This window comes from Mirounga angustirostris, unplaced genomic scaffold, assembly GCF_029215605.1.
Source record: "Mirounga angustirostris isolate CCGP_5_RB_7025 unplaced genomic scaffold, mMirAng1.0.hap1 SCAF_13, whole genome shotgun sequence".
NCBI classification, from domain to species: Eukaryota; Metazoa; Chordata; class Mammalia; order Carnivora; family Phocidae; genus Mirounga; species Mirounga angustirostris.
Window position 1 is genome coordinate 72970867 of NW_026991721.1, and position 15700 is coordinate 72986566.

Genomic DNA, 15700 nt, shown 5'->3' on the forward strand with positions numbered 1-15700 from the left:
CTGTGAGAAGAAAGGAACAAATCAAGGAGAAAGACATGGGGCACTGAAAATGGGACATTCTACGTGGGAGAGCATTAACGGCAGTCCTATAATTACACTCATGTGGGGACCACTATTCCATCTGAAAGGGTACAGAAAAGAGAGAACTTGACTGCTAATCTCATATAATGAAATCACTTTTTTAAAAATAAAGATACATGAAAATACTAAAGAAGAAGAGAAAGGTAATCAGAAGCTCTAAGAAAATAGAAAAGCTGTCTAAGCAAGGGAATTTAATCATAATACTGGCATTTTAAATTCTTTGACCTATGAAATCTTCTTATGTAATCAATTTATCTCTTTTATTTTTTGTTGTATTTTCTGCTTTTGATATCATGCTTAGAAAGGCCATCCCTTGGGGCGCCTGGGTGGATCAGTGGGTTAAGCATCTGACTCTTGATTTCTGCTCGGGTCATGATCTCAGGGTTATGAGATCTAGCCCCCTGTGGTTCCTGTGTGGAGCCTCACAGCGAGCCCCGCCTGGGGCTTGGAGCCTGCCTAATATTCTCTCTTGCTCCCTCTGCACAACCCCCACCCCCTGAGCTTGTATGCTCTCTCTTAAAAAAAAAAAAAAGAAAAAAGAAAGTTCATCTCAGCTCAGAATTTTTTTTTAAAGATTTTATTTATTTATTAGAGAGAGAGAGAGAGAATGAGCTGGGGGAGGGGCAGAGGGAGAGGGAGAAGCAGGCTTCCCACTGAGCAGGGAGCCTGATGCGGGGCTCGATCCCAGCGTCCTGGGATCATGACCTGAGCCGAAGGCAGACGCTTAACCGACTGAGCCACCCAGGCGCCCCTCAGCTCAGAATTAAACACACATTTGCCTATGGTTTTCTCTAGTACATTTGTTTGTTCATTTCCTTTAAACCTTTAAAACATAGAGAATTGCCCCCGGAGGACTCGTGGGTGGGGTGCTGTTGGGGAACAGCTCTGTGCGGGCACCCGGGACTTCGAGATGCACCTGCACAGTCCACCTGGGGCCAACAGGACTTGAACGCATATGATACGAATCTTGGCAGAACGCCTTGGGATCTTCCTGGAATGTGGGAAAATGGGGGACTTGAGAGGAGCTGCTCCTGGCTTCACTGGCTCCCAAGGATTCAGAGACAGCTTCCCACGGCCTCCTGATTCTGATGAGGTTTGAGCCTTTCTGCCTCCCTCCCTTGGGGTACAAGCAGGAAGCTATGAAGCTTCGCTGCCCCCTGACACGGGATCCTCTGTGCCACGTGTCCTGTGATTAGTGCCCACGTGGTTTCAGGGTCGCTCTGCTCAAGGGCCACAGGGACCTAGCACCTTTGGTTATTCCTCTCTCTGCCTGTCTAAGTACTGAACTTTCCGCATCTAAAAAGGGCTTCGTGTTTCTTGACTGGCTAAACCCATGGGTCTTACCCTGCGCTTGTGCTGGACGGTAGCAACGTATTTTCTACCAAATGGTTAGTAAAGTTTCCTGACACCATTTACTGACAGTTCATTCTTCCCCCAAAGATTTTCTTCTTTCTTGTTTCGTTGCCTTTAAAAGATTTTCTTATATGTGAGAGTATTTTATGTACTTGCATCTGTTTCTAACTTTTCATTATGTTCCATTTTTTCCCATCTATCTCTTCTGGTGCCAGAACCACATTAATCTGTGTACATTTATAACCCGTTTTAAAATGGGGGAAGAAAAGAAAAATAAAGTGGGTGAAGAAAACCCTTCTCAGTCTTCTTCCTTGACAAACTTTTTTGTTTTATCCAGGATGTTCTTACAAATTCATTTTAACAGAAAAGTTTTCAATAATTTGGTCAAAACATCGATTTTAAAAAAACCCAACTTGTGTGTCAACTATATATTTTTGAAAGATTTTATTTATTTGAGAGTGTGAGAGAAAGAGAGCACCAGCATGGGGGATGGACAAGCAGCCTCCCCACTGAGCAGGGAGCCCGATGCGGGGCTCCATCCCAGGACCCTGGCCCATGACCTGAGCGGAAGGCAGACGCTTAACTGACTGAGACATCCAGGCGCCCCTGTTGACTCTATTTCAATTAAAAAAAATAATAATAAAATGAATTTTAAAATCCTGACCTCCTGGAATTTTATAATAGTTTCTTTTGCTTGGAGAACTGACAGCTTCACACTACTGCGTCTTCCCATCCAGCAGTAGGTATTTCTCCACATTTATTAACCTTGTCTGCTGCCCCACAGTAGGGTGTTGGAGTTTTCTCCAGAGACGTCCTGCACCTTTCTTAAGTTTGTGACCATGTGTTTACATTTTATGTAGCTGTCACGAATGGGATTGTTTTCTATTGTGATTGTTGTGGGGGTTTAAGCAGGGAGGTGACAGGGGCTCTGCTCTTCCAAGGCTGCGGGGGGAGAGGGGGAAAGGTGGCGGGGCGGGGGGCAGGGCACTGTGAGTGTGTAGGGCTGCTTCCCTAGCGTGGCCAGTGGTCTTACCCGTTTTTCTCCTCATCACCAGCTTTTTTCCCCAAGTGGCGTCTTCATAATAAACTCTTCAAGAGCGTGACTAAGTCCCAGCCCTTATTTAACCCACCCTCTGGAAATAGGCCTGTGGGGCCGGGAGTTAGACTTTCAAGGTCGCCGAGTGTTCAGGAAATCTCGGGATGACATTAGAACCCTTCCCTCTGAAGTCAAAAGAATTAAAGCCCCATTCGTCCTCTTCCCTCCTTCCTCAGACTCTGGCACAAAGAGATGGCTGAGCTCCCAGGAAGCGGCTTCCAATTAGCCTGGGGCCTTTAGGACCATTTCTCTGCCTCTTTCTCAGGAGGCCGCTTGAAAATGTGGCTGGATGAAAAGGTCCCCTGCCTGGGGGGGTTGGTGGGGATGGGAGGGTGGCGGTGAACGCCTCTCGCTCTTCCCCTTCCTAAGGCACCTGACATCTAGGCCAGGGGAGAGCAGGACACTTTCAAACAGGAAAACGAAAAACACCTAAGAGCTTCCATATAAAAAGATTCCAGTCGCTCGGATGGAGTAGGGGTCTCCGCAGGAGTGTGACTTAGAGGAAGGTGTGAGAGCCACACCTCCACAGTAGCACAGATCCAACGGCACCCAGCATTTGTGGAAGGGCGATCCCAAGGCTGGTGCTGTGCCTTCCATGTTCCGCAGCCCTCGCCCCTGAGAAGAGGGGCTGGCTTCACATGCGGGCCCCGAGAAGGGCCGGCTGTGCTCCTCTCCCTTTCACTCGCTCCAGCCTCTCTCCTCTTCCAGAGTGGTCTCATCCAAGTCGTCCTCCCAAAGACAAGCCCAGCCCCGCCCTGCGCCCTGGTGCTGGGGCTTCCGGGATCCGGCAGGACCCAGACCGGGCAGGGAAGCCAGGAGCATGAAGCAATGACCTTAGTACTTTGGTGCAGAAATCTAGTCCTGCAGAGGAAGTGGGGCAGGTGAATTGACAGACGCATAGGCGGAGCTAGGCAGAGGAGGTGCCTTTTTAAGTATCCTTAAGATAAACCTCTATTTCACCTGCGTTTCTGTGACTAGGTTTCTAATCCTAGCCACCAAGCAAAAGCAATCACCGTATCTATTGCCCAACCCAAGCTCTGAGGGTTAGGGAATCTCTTGATTCAAAATGAGAGCATTATGATAGAACGAAACAAGACTTTGTGTTAGCCGGCCCCTATATGCTCGTATAGAGAACAGGTATGAAATCCCGACTATGTGCCTGCCAGATACGTACACCTTGCTGTACTACTCAGGGCCCACCAAACTCCATTATCTCATTGCTGTGGTTTCGTAGGTGAGCAAAGTCAGAGCGAAGTAACACGAAGAGGCAGTGAAGCCTACCAATTAAGAGGATGGGCTTTAGAATAAAGAGTTGTAGGCTTGACTCTCAACCCTACCCCCTTAAAGGTTTATGACTTTGCTTTCAAAGTTCGTACAAAGTTCAGTTTCCTTGCCTATAAAATGGAAAATAATGTCCACCTTTTACAGGGAGGGGTGGGATAATGGTGCACCTGCATCAGGCCCCTGGATACGTGGTACGCCTTTCAGATGCTAAAAAGGAAAAGATCCTATGATTAAGTGCTGCCACCTCTTTTCCTCAAGACTTTACCCAGAATCCCAAGAACTAGTTTTGGAAATCTAATGTCACATCTGGAATCACATTTTCATGTAGTTTGAAGGCACTTGTACATGTCCCTTCATGTATTAACCTTGATCCAGTCATTTGGTCTAGGTTTCATTGTCCTTAACTTGGAAGCACCCAGGACTTCCAAACTATGGAACAGTGGTGCTATTTAGAAACTTGAAAATGAATGTAGAGGCACTTTATAAACTGTAAAGCTGGAGTTTATTTTAATTACTTAATTTAGTAGACCTCATGCCCAGCATGGAGCCCAACCCATGGCTTCAACTCAGGACTCTGAGATCCAAGACCCAAGCTGAGATCAAGAGTTGGACGCTTAACCGACTGAGCCACCCAGGTGCCCCAAGGAGACATTTAAAAAACAAGGTTTTAAATATTACTAAAGGCTTTTAAAAACCACTAGGTGAAGTATTCAAAATTTGGTGTAAATGGATCAACTGGAAACAATACAGAGCATGCATGTGGAGTCAAGACCTGGGCCCCATGTCTAGCTTTACTCCTGACTCAGGCGCCACATAATCTGTGTCCCAGCTTCCACTGGGGAAGTGCTGGAATAGTGAATGAGCTCTTAGAGAAAAGGGTTTAAAGAAATAGCCACTGATAAAAGCATGTTATTTTTGCTTGAAGTTTTATTTTTAACCGTATCAAGCTCAGTATCTGTTACAACTGAGGGATCCTATGACTCTCTGTAAATGCTTCAATTTCTGGGCCCGATTTTTCTACCAAAGTGACACCCTCCAATCACAGTCCAGGCTTAGGAAAACTTCATTTCCCAGCTGCAGAGAGATACTCCCACTTCCCACATACATATCATCCAAGATAACAAACAAACAAACAAAATCCTATTTCCAAAGGTTTTATTTCACGTATTATTTGATGCTGAACTTTCCTAGGCTCTGCATCTAACGTTATGTCAGTGTGCAAACTCTATCTCATTCAAAAGAGACATGGCAGTTGAGTATCCAGAACACAGGTAAGTGTCACATGCTTCCTAGGCATGCTTAAGGAGCAGTTTTGGGCCAAGAGAAAAAGAAAGGAGCGCTTGCAGAAGTGAAGGATACCCCATGCGTCCTCAGACACACACTCAGGGAGCAGAAAGGTTGATGACACTCTTCCATACCAACATGTGGGCCAAAATTGAATGCCTTTCATCCTCCATCACACTCTTAAAAACACACAGTGACTATCTCACACATTAACTGACCTTAAATTAATGTCAAAGAAATGAGAAGTTAATGTACAAAGAAATACAATTCACAAAAGAAAATATGCAATGTTTTATAAGCTGCATACATTTCAACAAAAAATTGGGGGACACAGATTTAGTTATTTCGATTTTTGAAAATATTTATTACAAGAAGATTCCCTTTCCCATATTAAAAGGAAAACATATTTCTGGAAATATTCAGAGGGTGGAAACTAGTTAAACCAATTCCCAAGTCCTCATCAAATAAGGTATCAATAAAGGAGAGCTTATTTCAGAACTTAAAATTAGGGAAGCCTATACACAATTTAGATGGGGAAAGAGAAAAACAGAAAAAACAAAGTGAGAATGATCGTTTACATTTTACAGTCTTTAAGCACATAAAACTGTACTATTTAATATATTTCTCCATGAACTTTTTGTGAAATTCAGATCGCAGCGTATCATTTACAAATCTTTTGTCTTTCTTCTGATCATCTACACCTTTTGCACAGTTCTTGAAAACAACATCATCATCCCACCTAAAGGGAAAAAAGAAACCAGAACGCTCTTATATGTCTGTATCAGGAGACAAGAACAAGTGAACTGCAAAGCTTAGTCATTACCCAGAAAGATGCTCAATATGTATAGCATCTGACGCAATTACACCCAAAAGAATAAAGTAATTCTTAATAGGTTGTAATCTTGCTTTATTACAGCAGGAAGGGCAATTCCTATTTAGAACATACAAACATTCTTATTACTTCTCCTGTATGAGGAACTTTGAGTTAGAAAGTAGGAATTCATAGGCTTAATTACATATTTAATGTTTTCAGGTCTAAAAGAGGCAGCACCCCGATTCGCATAGATACTTCTAGATGATAATAACCGACCAGTTTACTGTAGTTTAGATTACATGCTTTTAAGGATTTTATACTCTCTCATCAGTTACCACTTAGCAATCATCCACTCTAGTATTTGCATTTTATGGCAACAAAGGAGAAGAAACTATTGGGGTATAACCATTAAGGTTCATAGACTGGTCCAGATCTACATTTCAGTCTGGGGGAAAGAATGTGCTGGGTGACCCCTCACAGGAGGGACAGAGCATAAGGAAGTGTAGCTTTCTCCTCTATGATCTATCTGGCTGTGTATCTTTACTACGTTAGTCACAAGTACAACTCTATGTGGAGTCCTCGGTGTCCTTTTAGTGAGTCTCTGAATGTGAAGGGTGATCTTGGGGACTCTTCACACATACATCTAAAATGTTAAGCTTTGGAGAGCCAATGGCTCAATGCACTGCTCCATCCCTAGTCCTTAGAATAGTATCTGGCACACAGCTGGTTATCATAAATATCTACTAAAAGTAAGTACGTTTTCTTTCATTCTCCTTCTTCCGTTAATCCCATATCTGATGGAGAAGGGTATCAGTGAAAAGGGGGCTTTTACATAATATATTTTGCTATAAAACGCACAATCTGCAATATATATCCAACTCGTTAGTGTAAAGTACCTTCTTTTAACTTTGAAGTTGGCCTGAGGCTGGGATGGGCCAGTGAGATTAAGGAGAGGGTTTCCACTCAAAATGTTTTCCATACGTATTCTTTCTTCTTCAGCTTTCTGTTCTTGTTCCTGTCAATGACAGAGGAGGACTCATTTACTTACATTAATTCTGGGGCCAATCTTCTTACATAACTCCTATTTTAAAAGACTGTGAGGATTTTATGAGGGAGAAGGAATGAGCATCAAGGTAGGTGTTTATTTTTTTTAAGATATAACATATACCAGAAAAGTCTCACTTAACAAAATAATTTGGCCTTTTTATTATAAATACTTCATGCTTGTCATCATACATTCATTAGTCTGACTCAGAAATTCTATGAATGCATATTTAAATCTATTTTCTTTCTTGAAGTACATATAAAATTAATTGCTATTTTAAGAGTACATCAATAAATATATTCTAGTAATTTGAGAATACATTAAACATCAAAGAGACACATTTAGCAAAGCTATTACCTTGATTTTTAAAAATGGGCTATACAGAACTATGATTAAAAATAATTTTATTTTGAATTATTAACAATGTAAATTTGTACCTCTAGGATTAGTGACAAGTTATTATTAGCCAAGAAGTAGGTCCTAAGATAAACTATCATGTAACATATTATATTCAGCTAACATGTATTTCTAGTAATCTACCCCGGCTTTATTCATTTTGTTATGCTTTATTGTTACTAACTTTCCATTTTTATACTGCTCGTCTACAAGCTTGTCTTTCTTCACTTTTAATTAGCATTAACCTCTTTAAACTCAAATCACCCTCACGTTTCATTCTTAGAATTAGAAATATAAAATGCCTAGAATTCTTAGCCATTAACTGCTAGATCTACCTGTTCATGCTATCTTAAAACAAAAACAAAAAATAAACCCCACTTTATTGTATTTTAGGAAGGACAAAAACTGATGACTTACTGAATCAAGGAAAAAGAGACTTTCAATTTTAAATGAACCTAATAGGGGCACCGGGGTGGCTCAGTCAGTTAAGCAGCCAACTCTTGATTTTGGCTCAGGTCACGATCTCAGGATTGAGATCAAGCCCCACATCAGGCTCCCCCCTCAGCACGGAGTTTGCTTGGGATTCTCCCCCTCTCCCTCTGTCATTCCCTCGACCCCACTCATACTCTCTCTCTTTCTCTCTCAAATAAATAAGGGCGCTTGGGTGGCTCAGTTGGTTGGGTGACTGCCTTCGGTTCAGGTCGTGGTCCTGGAGTCCCGGGATTGAGTCCCGCATCAGGCTCCCTGCTCGGCGGGGGGTCTGCTTCTCCCTCTGATCCCCCTCCCTCTCGTGCTCTCTCTCATTCTCTCTCTCAAATAGATAAATAAAATCTTTAAAAAAAATAAAATAAATAAATAAATAAATAAATAAAATGAACCTAATCGTTTTAGATCACTTAGAAAAATAACCTAACTTTCCACAGAGTTAATGATATTTCATTTTAATATCCAAAGGTGAACAACAGATTTCATTTTTAAGAGGCCAAATAACTGGGAAGTGAGAAGATGCAATGCTCAGGGAAATAAACAGGGAAATTCCTTCAGGTCACTGCTCAGACCTTAAGCAAACAAAATCAGGAACATCCATTACAGATTAAGAATAGATAGCTTTCTAAAAACTGTATTTTTAACAATTTATATTGATGTTGAAAGTGAAAAGACATTTCTCTGAGATGCTAGAAAAATAAAAGCTCAAATATACAATGTATCCAACTTATAATAATAACGTGTGTGATATAATAAAGTTCTGGCCATTTTATATTTGCAATATTATTTCCTTTAGAGTCCTGGCTGCCTGCCACGCACAGCACTGGAAAAAAAAGGTGCCAACTCTTTCCATATTCAAGTACCAGGCAATGGGGCGCCTGGGTGGCGCAGTTGGTTAAGTGACTGCCTTCAGCTTAGGTCATGATCCCAGGGTCCTGGGATTGAGCCCCGCATCGGGCTCCCTGCTCGGCGGGAAGCCTGCTTCTCCCTCTCCCACTCCCCCTGCTTGTGTTAACTCTCTCGCTGTCTCTGTCAATTAAACAAATAAATTCTTTAATAAAAAAAAAAAGTACCAGGCACATTATGGTTCACAAACATAGACTAATAATCAGACAGCCTGCAGATCAAACCCAAACCACCCCGTTTTTGTTAATAAAATCTTAATGGAACGGATAGTCACACTCATTCATTTCTGTATTGTCTACAGCTGCTTCTGTGCTACAGCGAGCATAGCTGACAAGCCGCACAAGAGACAGCATGGTCTGTAAACCTGAAATATCCCGAGACATTTACCATCTGGCCCTTTACAGAAAGCTTCCTAGCCCCTGACATAGGCTGACTGGTCGAAAATATTTTGGGACACCTCAAAATGAGCCACTAGAAAACCAGATGGGCAATAAGAACAAAAGTAAAACTATCCTTCAACCCCTAGAAACACCAATACATTTTTGTACAAAGAGAGTAATCTTACAAAATTCCACGACCTTTTGTCTAAAATGCTTATCCTCCTAAGGGTCAACCAAATGCACCTGAACTGCTTGTCCCTTATGAATCCACAGCTATTAGGCAAGCCAAAAGAATCAGGAATAGAACAACTGCCCTCTAGTGGTGTGCAAGTGAAATTAGGACAGTTCTTATAATTGATTTTTAATTAGATAGGAACAATTAGAACAAGTAGAAGCTATTATGGGAATTACGCTATCCTATGCCAAACTTCGATGGGAATTATATTTAAAATATTCTTCTTCCAATTTGAGTTCCAGCAATCCTCTACTTCCCAAGACTCCTCACATGAACCCATGTCAGTCTTTTTCCACTCTTTAAATAGAACAATTCTTGGTTCAAATGAAAACACAGAAGCTCATAAAAAAAGCCGAGCTCTTCTGTTTGAAAGTGGACACAGACATCTCCATCTGAATATCTCATAATGTGTTAAATTCAACATGTTCCAAACAGAGCTCATCATCTCTTTTCTCTCCATCTAAACATGTGCACCCTTCTGCCATCTCCCCCCCGGCCTTAAGGAATGTCAGCAACATCTACCTAGGAATTGGGGGTCATCTTTGCTGCCACATCTAATCAGTCACTTTATCTGATCAGTTTTACCTCCTTGACAGCTCCATCAGCATCTATTTACTTCTCTCAATTCTAATTCCTATTATGCAGAATTACCTTAATTGCATCTGAGGATTATTGGAACAGCCTTCTCAAACAGTTTTCCCAATCCAACCTCCATACTTCTGCCAGAGTAATCTTTCTAAAATGCATATCCAAGTAGATGACTATTAAATTTATTATTCATATTTTTCTGTATTACTGAAATATTTCATAATGAAAAAAAACCCCAAAATAAAATGCATATCCAATCTTATCATACTCCTCCTGAAATCAACTAGCTCTTCATGGCCTTCAAGATAGAGTCCAAACTCCTTTAGCACTGGTTTATGAATCTCTACTGTTCTGACCTGCTCTTGTTCATCCAAAGTTTAAAGGTATGTACTATGGATCCTATGTAATCCCTGTAACTCTTTTTGAGATAGACATTCTTTTCTTCCATTGTATAAACGAAGAGACTGGCTAGGTAAATTACCCTAGGCTATATAAAATCTATTGACAGACTGCAACAAATGCCTGGAAAGAAGGTTGGAAGCAGGAGACAAAGACATAAAGATGGTCTCATTATATCCTTGGGTTCTTCGCAGACCATGATTATATCATACTCATCTTTAATTCTTCTGACACTTAATGAACAATGATTAAATGTCTGTTGAACACATGAACAAGTGAATGAAAAACAAATTGATAAGCACTATGAAGCATGCCTGAACTATTTGGAAAGAATTTCTAACATAACCAGGAAAATCAGGATGTCGCAAAAATAATCAGACTTGTAGATCTATAGGTGCTGTAATATCTAGATATGGCAAGGACGATTTCTAATATAAGATGTATTACTTAAATTAAAAAATATTCCTAGTTTAGAATAGGCGATAAGATGCAAATATTTAATATTTTGATTTTACCTTCCTGGCCTGCTCTTCAGCTCTTTCTTTTTTAATTTTTTCTAGTTCTGCAAGAAGAGCTGCAGTATCATCATCATCACTCTCCTCTTCAAAATCTTCATCTTCATCTTCCTCCTAAAAAAGAATGATGATAGCCCAGGAGAAAATGCATGTTATTCATTATTTTTCCCATGAAAATTACACTTACCATATCTTTGGGGCAGGATTAATTTTCCCACTGGGAAACATAAATGCACCTAAATACGATTAAAGTCAACCATCAACTAAAACGTAAAATGAAACCCCACAAACAAGCTTACAGAATTCTTACTAAAATGTCCCTGAGATGCTTGAGAGATTGTAACAGCAAAAAGTGTAACAAAGTATTCTTCAAATTTACATAGTCAAAAGGGGATTTCATATGAAAATATTTCTACAATGAGACAAGGAACACTTTTCACTGATACACACAGTACATACATATACAGTGTATCACCCTAAGAGTCAAATAATTTCACTAGCTCAAGACAACTTTTAATCAAGGAAGTAAGGATAATCAAAAGTACAAAAAAAGGGTGCTACATTCTCAGAAAAATTTCAAACAATATTAAATACCATTTAAAATTGGGCTCCCTTTAATTACTGAGCTAATTATTTAATTCAATCTGTCAACTCTGGAATTAATTGCTGATATATAAACTTAGATGCAACTGATGAAAGGCCAGTCACGTTTTCCCACTGAATGTACAAAATTGCAAGTTAATTATAGACCGTAGGGCCCCACTGAATTTTAATGTTAACTGAAGCACTAATCATAAAAGAACTTCCACTTAAAACACTGCCCCCTTCCTAGCAGAAGGAACCAATAAGTTGAGTTGCACACCTAGAGGGGGCATGTTTGGTATCTAATGTGGAAAGGCCTCTGAATTCAGCTCTTGGGGGTGCTATTACTGATAAAGACCCTAGAATGAAGAACGCCCCCTGGAGGTACAGAACATGGTCAACCTCCAGGGTTTAGTATGGAGAATTATTTTTTTTGGAAGCTCATATTTTAATAGATCACTTTCTTATTTGGTTCTCCAGAGATCAAACTTGCTCTTAAAATTTAATTACTCTTGTGATTAATAATACTTTTGCTTTGGGCGCCTGGGTGGCTCAGTCGTTGGGCGTCTGCCTTCGGCTCAGGTCATGATCCCAGGGTCCTGGGATTGAGCCCCTCATCGGGCTCCCTGCTCAGCAGGAAGCCTGCTTCTCCCTCTCCCACTCCCACCGCTTGTGTTCCCTCTCTCGCTGTGTCTCTCTCTCAAATAAATAAATAAAATCTTTAAACAAAATAATAATAATACTTTTTCTTTAAAAATCAACCATAAAGCTTAGCATTGAAGTCAGGACTACATTTGAATAACAGTAAGTAAAAATATAGGCCACTTCTTAAAGCCAAAAAATAAAACAAGCATTTCAGAAAACATAATAAATGAATTACTATGTGGAGATCAACAAAGGAAATAAAACATACATCTGTTAGAGGATCATCTGCATCAAGGTTGGCAGCAGGAATCTGGTCTAACCGAGGCTTCTTTGACACTGATGAGGAAGTTGTATGCTCTGGGGAAAACAAACATAATTTAGCTTACTAAAAGAAACACTGTGTTTCTTGTAACATTTTAGGGACCTGTGGGGACAAAAAGCTTAGATTATAACCATCAAGATAGCACAGACAGGAACCACAGTGCCTGGCATTTGCCCTTGGTCAACATTTGTTCAATGAATTAATGAAAGCATTGATTTTAATATGGGAACCATAGCCTCTCTGAGGAAATTTAGGGAAGAGTTCATATATACTGAAAATATAAAAAAGATATTATAACTTATGCCCCTCGATGCCTTCCAAAAGCCAGTGACAAAAACTGGAGACCCTCATAGACAGAAAATGCACGGCCTCAAAAAGTCTGGTTGCTGTGAACAGTCAAAACCTTTAGGGGTGCCTGGGTGGCTCAGTTGGTTGAGCGTCCACTGTTGATTTCGGCTCAGGTCATGATCTCAGGGTCCTGGGATCAAGGCCCACAAAGCAGCATCAGGCTCTGGGCTTGGTGTGGAGTCTGCTTGAGATTCTCCCTCTGCTCTCTGGCCCTCCCACCCTGCTCATGGGCACATGTGCGCTCGTGCTCTCACTAAAATAAATAAATAAATCTTAAAAAACAAAACCAAAAAAACACCTTTATGTAAACTGAAACAAGAGCTGCCAGATATGCCAAGATCATCCTGTTCCTTCTACTACAGCAGCAGAGAGATGGAACTGGATTCAACCTTGTTATCACCTCTAATCTAATCACTTAAGAAAGTGTTACCAATATCTTAAAGCAAACAATAAATTGTTTACACCATTTTAAAGCAAACAAACAAAAATATTAATCAGTTCCAATTAGCACACGAAAAAACTGTTGTCAACATGATTTCATGAGACAAATGTCTAGGGGCAGTGTTGGTACCTCGTGTTGGACGATCTCTATTTTTTTCTCTTGCAGCAGCTCGCTCTCTCTCTTCCAGCTCTCTCCTGAAGTCACGGTTGCGAACCTCTTCAGGAGCATCCTGAGTAGTTTGTCTAAAGTAGAAAAAAATAGGCAAAAATGTTACTAAGAAAATACATGGCTGTAACAATGGAAGACAATTCACAAAAAGCAACTCTGTCCTTTAGTCCCTCAAGGTTCATGGAACTAAACAAGATCATTCCCCTAATCTGAAGGTTATTAACAGGCATTCTTGTAATGTTTCCAATATTTCAGAGAGCCCAAACTGAGTCACACATTTTCCCATAAGGCTGCAGATTAATTAAAATGTCTTTACTTTTTGTTAGTTCGTCAACTCAGGGCTCTTTACTACGACACTTTTAATCTCATATTGATTAGTGCTGATGGTGCACGGGCCTTCTGAGTCATTATTATTGTGCCATATACATATGGAAATTCTCAGTTAACAGGAATTTCTGCATAAGTAATATATGAAAGAGTTTTATAAAGAACACAATTTTAATGTCAAACACTCTACTGCATTCTACTCCTATGAAAACAGAAACTTCAACGATATATCACTGTTTGGGCGGCCCCAAACATGCTACAATCTCACGAGCATGCCATTTAACAGATTTCTTAGTCTTGTCTTCTGAACAAGAAAGTAAAAAGTCTTCATTACCTATATTTTATCTTTGTATGAGAAGGTAGGTCTCTACTTGAATATTGCTTTGAGAGTTGGCTCAAATCACCTTCTCCTTTTCCTCTCCCACCTCTCGCAGGTTCAAAAGTTGGCCTAGCTGCTGTTGTCATCTTTTATGCTTTAAAGAAAAACTGTATCAAGTTATTTCCAATATGACAAACCCTCATTTCATAAAGTATTAATAAATATTGATCCTTGTGAAATAATTTCCAAAACTCATTCTCCAAAATTACTTAAATAACCTCAAACAAAAGTTCTAAAGAAAACAAATAATGAAGCCCAAGGTACATAAGGAATATAGGTTCTTAGGCAGCTCTTAATTCATGCAAAAAATTCTCTCATGAAGATCTGAGTTTGTGTTCCTGTTCTCCTTCTGTCTCTGTGGCCCCAGACAAGTCATCCAGCTTAAGTTTCTGTGGAATGGGCAATGTCCCTCACAGGATTATTATGAGAACTGAAATGTCAAGGCCCTGTAAAATTTAGTACTGCCATGACTGAGTTTTAAAAATTCTTAATTTAACCCTACTCCACCAGACGCCCTAAGGTTTGCATTTTATCTAAATTTCATACAACAGAAAATAGGCTAGTAACTACAAAAACAAAAGTTGTTTTAAAATCACTGACAAATACTGAGTGTCCTGGAGAAAAGTGTGCTAAACTTTAATGACAGCTACATGTGCAAAATTCTCCAACAGCCTTCTGTTGGTCCAATTTTCTTTTATAGCAATCATTATAATGTAAATCAGATCTTTTGTAGGTTACCATGCTCAAGACAGGAAACTCACCCCCAAAGGATTCTGATAAGCAAAACTCAGGGACCCATTCCTTATGTTACTTTTGGTTTGGGGCTGCCAAGAGTAGTGCCTAGCAGATGTGGCGACTGAAGTCCCGTTAAGCGTCCGAAAAGCAAGAGTGCGGGTAAGCTGGGGGAACTGGTATACTTCTCCAGATTTTTCAAAAAGGGAAAAAGGGTCCATGCAGGGGGAGAAACTTGGGTTTCCTGTCGCTGGGGGCGCCGCCGCCGCCTCCCACATACTCCCGGATTTTTATCACTCCCGCCTCCCTGGGGCTCGCCTTCGGGCTGTTACCAGAAACTCGCTGACTCTTCACCCAAAGGCCCGACTCGCAGGGGGTTTGGGGGATGGAGGGGTGTGAACCCTGTTTAACGCCGCCTGCAAAGCTGCCTCCACGCTCCGCGCTTCGCGGCCGGCCGGGGACTCGCTGGGCTCTACCACCGCCCGCCGCTCCGGGGCCTCCACCGCCCGCGTCCGGTTCTCTATCGTCGACTCCGACCCCAGCCGCCCTTCCCCGCCCCCCTCGGACAAGAGAGACAATCTGCTACCCTCCTGCCGCTCACGTCGGCCGAGGTCTAAGGCGACAGCCTCCGGAAATCATACAGACACCATTACGACTCTTACCTCCCAGAAACCTCTGCGCCCAGGGCCAGGGCCCAAGACCCGGAAGCAAAACCCTAGCTCTTTCGCCGCACTTCAGAGGCCGAGGCAGAGACCAATCCGCAGCAGGCAAGGTGGAAGTCGGCGTGACGACAACAAGGGGCGGGGCCGAAACGGCCCAGGGGGCGGGCATTTGAAATCAGTGCTTTAGAGTAGACCCTAAACATCATTTTATACCTTCAAGAACCAATTACT

At 41.3% G+C, this 15700-nt stretch overlaps 1 protein-coding gene across 6 annotated transcripts; it reads right to left on the reverse strand.

The window, feature by feature from the left end:
• Positions 1-5360: 5360 nt before the first annotated feature.
• Positions 5361-15580, reverse strand: CWC15 (CWC15 spliceosome associated protein homolog). 6 transcript variants are annotated; one of them, XM_045894644.3, is made up of 7 exons: positions 15470-15580; positions 14031-14169; positions 13331-13443; positions 12358-12446; positions 10863-10976; positions 6809-6927; positions 5361-5837 (listed from the first exon to the last, which is right to left on the reverse strand). In XM_045894644.3, exons 2-7 carry the CDS (start codon positions 14159-14161, stop codon positions 5708-5710), a joined length of 696 nt encoding a protein of 231 aa, XP_045750600.2. In that variant the 5' UTR covers positions 14162-14169; positions 15470-15580; the 3' UTR covers positions 5361-5707. The 6 variants fall into 6 exon arrangements, with proteins under 6 accessions (XP_045750600.2, XP_045750603.2, XP_045750599.2 ...); XM_045894647.3 differs by having other exon boundaries at positions 15394-15476; XM_045894643.3 differs by lacking the exon at positions 15470-15580 and adding an exon at positions 15140-15463.
• Between the last annotated feature and the right edge of the window lie 120 nt (positions 15581-15700).